Source organism: Pteropus vampyrus, unplaced genomic scaffold (assembly GCF_000151845.1).
Source record: "Pteropus vampyrus isolate Shadow unplaced genomic scaffold, Pvam_2.0 Scaffold271, whole genome shotgun sequence".
NCBI classification, from domain to species: Eukaryota; Metazoa; Chordata; class Mammalia; order Chiroptera; family Pteropodidae; genus Pteropus; species Pteropus vampyrus.
In genome coordinates this window covers 877,702-884,408 of record NW_011889052.1, presented here as the reverse complement: position 1 = coordinate 884,408, position 6,707 = coordinate 877,702, and the positions used below count along the sequence as shown (strand labels likewise).

Sequence of the window (6,707 nt, the reverse complement as noted above, 5' to 3'; positions counted from 1 at the left end):
TTTTTTTTTTTTTTTTTTTTTTTTTTAAATAACCTAAAGTGAATGTCTACGTAAAAATATATTGAAAGTTTAATTGTACCTGTACATTTACCTTTTGGTAGACTGTAGACTTGAGCATTGTTGTTCTTTTACTTCTGTATATTTGTTGTCTGTTTGATTTAGAGAATCTTAATCAAATCTTAGAGAATATGAGATGATATATTTTTAACTCATAACAAATGAATTCGTGAATATTTAGATTCATTACCATGTTCAGTCACATTATCGCCATTTGTTTTAACGTTCTATTGACACCACATGTGTAACTAATCAATATTCATCACAGGATAACAAGGCGCGCTGTCTTCGTAGTCGTATTCATGGGGAATGAGTTTTGAATTCCTTCTTTATTCCAGATCCCTTTAAGGTGCACCGTGATGATGGCCTCGAAGATTTGCTCTTTTTCCCCAGTGGAACAGCCAGCACTTCAGCCTTTACAGAACAAAACGAGCCCCTGAAAGACAGTTACGGTATGCCTTCTCTAACTGGATTTCTTTCTTAACTCCAGACAGTTAACACAGCCGTCACCCCATCACCTTTGAAGTGAACCATGGCGAAACAAGGCGAAGTCATGTTTAGGGGCTCTGGCTGGGACGAGCGGCTTTCTAGAGCAATCACGAGAGGGAATGCTCAGTTGGGTTCTCACCCTGCTGACCTCCTCTCAGGGGATCTTGAATCCTGTATCCTCAGGCCAGGTTCTGTCTGTACTGTTTACTGCCTCGTGGCCTCCCTAAACTTTGGTTTCTTTATCAGACACTAGTTCCTACCTTAAAGTTGTGATGATTAGATAAAAGCATGTAAAAGCACTTCCGCATCACCGTCCATTACATAGTAAACATTAAACAGGTCTTCGTTATCAACTAGTAGTGTCCTCATTTCTGGTTTTGTATAACTTTTAACAGGAATGTGGTCAGGGTTCTGAAGGGGAAGTTCACCCATTCTACCTCTATACCCCTTACGTTTTCAGCCTGGGACTCTTAACAAAATGACAGATTAACAAGAGAAGAACAAATAGTTTATTAATGCATACGGCATACACCACACAGGAGAAAAGTAACTCAGTTGCTTAGAGTTTCAGTTTCTGTAGCATCTTCGACAAAAAACAAATTTGTAGAGAAATGACAGGACAAAGGGAAGCGATTTTAGGCTTCAAAAACGGGCAAACTGGGAAGGTGAATGCGAGGGAGCCGAGTAAGGTTTGTTTGCAGACGTCTCTGGCTGGTAAGAGTTTATCTCCAGTAAAAGAATTTATGGCCTGCCTTTAGGCAGAAAGTAGGGAGCTTTTTCTAGGTTGCTGTTGCTTTGTTGCCCTCAGCTCAAAATGGGTTTTCAGTCAAAGGGGCATATTTTAGGGTGACATATTCTGATTTCCTGTAGTGCCCCCCATCAGTAAGTCCCACTTCAAACTGCTTATTATTCTGTATTTGTAAAGATCCTGGCTAATGATATGTTTAATTGAGGCTTTTCATTGGACTCTTGGGAGAAAGATGTTAAATGAGTTGGCTTTGATGCTACCCAGCTACTCTCCTCATACTTTGAATTTGGCTTCCACGCCTCTTTTTTCGCTCACTCGTTAGTGAGTCATTCACAGTCATTCAGTTGCGTTGACTTCTTCCTTCACGGCATCTTTGGCATCTTTGTTCTCTTCCTTTTTGCTCCCTCTGCTTTTCCCCAGCATTAACCCCTGTCACTTCACACCTAGACCCCCTCAGTAGTCTCCTGACAGACTTCCTGCTCCCTTTTAAAATTCATTCTGAATAGACCTGCTCTATTGATCACCCCAAAGAGTCCCTGTTCTGTATTCATCATCTCATTTTCATGATTAAGACCTTAAGACACCTATTTTTTTTTCTCTTCAAGGCTGATTTCTCTGGCTTTCCAGATCCTTTTCCATTGTTTTAATCTCGTTTTCCCTCACTGGTATGCAAGATCTCTTTGCATCAAACTGACCATATAGTCCTAGAACTAACCTTATATAGTCCCTTATAGTCCTGTTGGCACCTTCATCTTCTTTCTGGCTCTCCATCCTTGAAACTGGCTACTCTCTCATCTCTTCCTGCTCTTGCTTTTTCTCTGAAGCCTCCTGTGATTATTCTGGTCCTCGTGGTTGTTTATAAACTCTTATACCACCTAGTTCATATTATACATTTTGCATTATTTGATATATGTCAATCTTGCCTCTCTAGGTAAATTATAATAATCTTGATGGCAAGGACCATCAATAGGTTATTAAAACCCCTAGTCTGGTAGTGGACAGCATAATAATCATCCTTTTACATTGTCTAGTTCTAAATAATTTGCAAAGCGTTTTCATAAAATTGTCTTCTAATGTTGGAAGAGGGTATTAATCTCATTTTGCAGATGAGGAAATTAAGACTCACAGTTCCTTATTATATATTTCGATGTTGGACATAGAGCTCAATCTTTGGTATTTTGAATCTTTGTAATATGCTCTAGAAGGTAGCCAATCAACATTGACTCGTGACACTGCAGAGACATAGTCTATTAAGAAATAGCCAAAACCTGGAGAATAACAGCAGTTTTTAATGTAAAACCTTCTTGCTTTGTTTTTCATTGGTCCTTAGGTCTACATCTTTATGGCAGTATATAAAGTTGATTTTAAATATTAAATGCCTCGTATGCCAACTGTTATTTAAAAAATGGGGGTCAGGGGGGAAGATAGAATTCATGATAAATTTCCACAGTGACAGATGATTCCTAGAATTATTGGGGCGATCACATTATAAGTTATAAAAATGTCGAATCGCTATGTTGTACACCTGAAACTAATATAACCAATATAAGATTGTATACCAACTATACTTAATAAAACATAAGTTTAAAAATAAATATATAAAAAATAAAATGATTTATTAAAAAAAATAAAATACTCCCCCCCCCGCCAATGTTGACCGAGTTTTGAAAATATGTTTGTTTGTGTTTCGATATTAGGCCTGTTTCCCTGTGACACATTCATTCCCGCAGCTGTCGTACCTCAGGGGTGGCCCGTGGGAGCTCCAGACGCCCCACAAGCGGGAGTCTTCATTTCTCCAGAGGCCACGCAACCTCTGCAGCCTACGGCAGGTAAATTATTAGAACCCTTCTTTATTAATTAATGGTTAGAGTATCAACTATCAATATAAATCAGCAGACTTATTTTTTAGCAGCATACAGCAGTATAGATAAAAATTTCGGAACTATCGCAGATGTTTTTAAACTTATATTACTGATTTCACAACTAGAGGAATTAATTTGTAGTGGAAATACAAGATCTAGGGTTAATGGGCAACGAAAATCTTTTTTTAATTCAGTGCGGATTTAGAATTTTAGAGTTTTTTTTCTTGGTGTCCCACAAGTTCCCTTTCTGACACTAATCGTGTACCTGTGTTTTTTTCTCTTCTTTGCCTTTTCTCTTCCACTGTTTTTTCTCCCAATGTCCTATTCTTCCAAGTATTGAGACTGGTAGAGTAGGCACAAATGCATTAACAAGACAGTTTCTGAGTTATGTTTAGGGCGTTATGGTCACAAAAGCTAGATAGTCCTGTGCTCTATGAAAGTAAGTTTTGAATGCAGGGCTATGAGCAGACAATGATGGGTCCTAAATTTCCAACTTCCTTCCTTTAGAGCCAGCCCAGCTGGTAGAAATGCCATCAGCAGAAGACAGGGCACCAGCAAAAACATTGGAAGAAATGATGGGATTGAAGCCTGCTGACGTGGCACCATCTAGAGAAACGGAGATGGCCTTAGCCAAGGACATGGCACCAGCCACAGAAACAGAGGTGGTATTGGCTAAAGACGTGGAACCGCCTACCGAAGAAGATGTGGCACTTGGAAAGGACATAGAATCATTCATCGAATCCGACATGGCCCTAGTCAAGGATGTGGCACTACCCGCAGAAACAGAGGAAGCCCCAGTCAAGGACAGAACACTATCCAAAGAAACGGAGAGGGCACCACCTATAAAAATGGATGTGGCCCCAGCTGAGGACGTGGTACCACCCACAGACAGAGAGATGGCCACAGCCGAGGGTATGGTATCACTCTCAGAAAAAGAGATGGCACTGGCTAAGGACTTTGTATCATCCACAGAAATGTCTTCAGCCAAGGAGTTGGCTTTGTCCTCAGAAACCGAAGTGGCCTTAGTCAAGGACATGACTCCGTCTCCAGTAACAGAAGTGGCCCTGGTCAAGGATGTGGCTCCACTCCCAGAAATAGAGATGTCCCTGGGCAAGGATGTGGCTCCATCCCAAGAAAAAGAGGTGGCCCTGGTCAAGGGCATGGCTCCATCTCCAGTACCAGAGGTGGCCCTGGGCAAGGACATGGCTCCATCTCTAGTACCAGAGGTGGCCCTGGGCAAGGACATGGCTCCATCTCTAGTACCAGAGGTGGCCCTGGGCAAGGACATGGCTCCATCTCCAGTATCAGAGGTGGCGCTGGGCAAGGACATGGCTTCAGCCCCAGAAACAGAGATGGCCCTGGGCAAGGATGTGCCTCTGCGTCCAGAACCAGAGATAGCCCTGACTAAGGGTGTTGTCTTGCCCTCAGAAATGGAGGTGGCATCAGTTCCAGTTAAGGACATGGAAGCTGTACGGACACAGGAAGAAATACATGGGGATTCCCAGTTAGGGTCTCTCCAGAACGAGGGGCATTCCGCTGCACCCGCTTCCATGATTCCACCAGGTACGGACTTAACTCACTCGGTATTTCTGTCTGCCAGGGTACAGTCCCCGGAAGGGTCAGGGACAAACATCATGCCAAGTAAAATAAAGACAGTACTTTGCAAATCCATGCCCGCTCCTACTCTCCTAGGTGATTATTTTTCACCTTCGCCTTCCTCCAGCCTCCAGCACCTTCTGCGTCCGTCCGTATTCGCTGCTGATCTTTCTATTTTCCTCATAGATAATTGAAGCAGTAAGCGACTGTCCATGGCCATCTGTCAGTCATTTACCTGACTCCTTGTGTCTGTGTGCGCGGACTCGGCCTGCCTCCCTGCCCGTCAGGCCGCCCTCTCTGTCGTGCACGAGCTCCCATCTCTTTTTGCCGGCTTAAGCACATCGCCCCAGCCCTTCTCTCCTTTCTTGACTCTCGCCAGTTTTTTTTCCCCTTTCCATTGGATCATTCCCACCAGCATACAAACATTTCTTTTTTTCCCCATCTTAACTAGAAAACAAAAGCCGCGCCCCCCCCCGCCCCCCCGGCCCAACTCCACCTTCCAAAACTTCCACTCCATTTTCTGCTGCCCTGACAGGAGCAGCCCTCATTCCTGCAAAACTGTTTCCGTTGCCAGTTTCTGGAACGTGGAGAAATCACTGAAACTGTGCTTTTTCTCAAACCCGCATCGTGTTTACTATTACTTTTAGAACCGGTCTCAGCCACGGGCCAGAAGTGTCACGTGCCAGCAGATGAGGAGCCTGTGCTGGAGAAACCAGAGCAAAAGAAGCCATTGGATAGTCAGTCTTCGGAGTTTTCTTCAGAGACCTCGGGTAAGTTGGGAAAGTGCAGCGGACTCTGAATTCGCTGAAACTGGACGGTGGCAGTGTAGACAGTGTTCCCGGCTGGATGCTGGTAATCGGCAGTCCCATTTATGAGGTCAGTTCTCTTTCTTAGACAGATTTTTGTCTTGCCAAGGCAGAAAGTCAGCTGGTTATTACATACATTTAAATGATCACTGCATCACCTCAGGACACTTACATTTTAATCCTGGTTACCTGTTCGCTGTTCGGTCCCGCGTGGTCTCAGGTTATTTAAGCTCCCTGTATCTCAGTTTACTCAGCTTTAAGAGGAATATATTGGTCCCCTATTCCGTAAACCCTGCTGGTTGCAGTGTGTTTCACAGCCCAGCAGCATCTGCATTGCCTGGTAGCTTGTTGGAAATACACCACCTTGACTCCACCGCAGACCTTCTGAATCATAATATGCCTTTTCACAAATTTTCCAGATAATTCTTATATACATTCAACTTTGAGAGGTACTGCTATATGACACTTTCTAACTTAAAGTTCGATTATTCATTGAACGTTAATTTAAGATGGCGCGGTTTTTGTTGTAAGCCTGAAACGTGCGTGTGATCATCGACTTGAGTCTCCACGTACTTTTCTGTGACTGTGATTGGAATATGAACTGGAGGGGAGGGACCATGACTTATTTCACTTACAATCTCTGGTGCTTTGCATACCATCTAGCACCAAGAAAGAGCAGAGTAAACGTTCGGGTTTTTTAAAATGTTGTTTTAGTGACTCAACATATCAATAAAGATTTATCCAGTTCTTACTGTATACAGAGTACAGCATGCTAAGACATGTGGATGTTTAAGTCCGGGTCCTTGTTATCTATTATAGCCCGGATGGCAAGAGAGGTTCCGGGACATGAACTCTGAAACCAAAGATTTACATAATAATTGAATAAAATAGTATAAGAGACGGCACCAAATAACTGCTGATTAATTGCCAAATTAAATGTTACAAATGCTGAAGCCTAGCAATTTTTTGAGAGAAGGAATAATTGACCTGAGGTGTTAAATAAATGAATGGTAGGATTCAGAGGACTTTAGAGCGGTAAAGACAAAAACAAAGGTACTGTGTAAGTATTTTAATATTCTTCGAAGTCATTTCATCGAGTCGGACTTGACAAGCACTGTCCTAGACCTGCTCTTAGTGAACTCTTCCTCG

At 42.7% G+C, this 6,707-nt stretch overlaps 1 protein-coding gene across 18 annotated transcripts in view; it reads left to right on the top strand.

Moving 5' to 3' along the window:
- The window catches only part of LOC105302353 (microtubule-associated protein 4), a 153,678-nt gene that overhangs the window by 102,181 nt on the left and 44,790 nt on the right, over window positions 1-6,707 (top strand). For all 18 annotated transcript variants that reach the window (XM_011375345.2, XM_023520535.1, XM_023520537.1 and 15 more), the window contains 4 exons: window positions 396-509; window positions 2,992-3,123; window positions 3,664-4,719; window positions 5,400-5,522. In XM_011375345.2, the coding sequence (XP_011373647.1) occupies window positions 396-509; window positions 2,992-3,123; window positions 3,664-4,719; window positions 5,400-5,522 (1,425 nt within the window). The remainder of the gene's footprint in view (window positions 1-395; window positions 510-2,991; window positions 3,124-3,663; window positions 4,720-5,399; window positions 5,523-6,707) is intronic.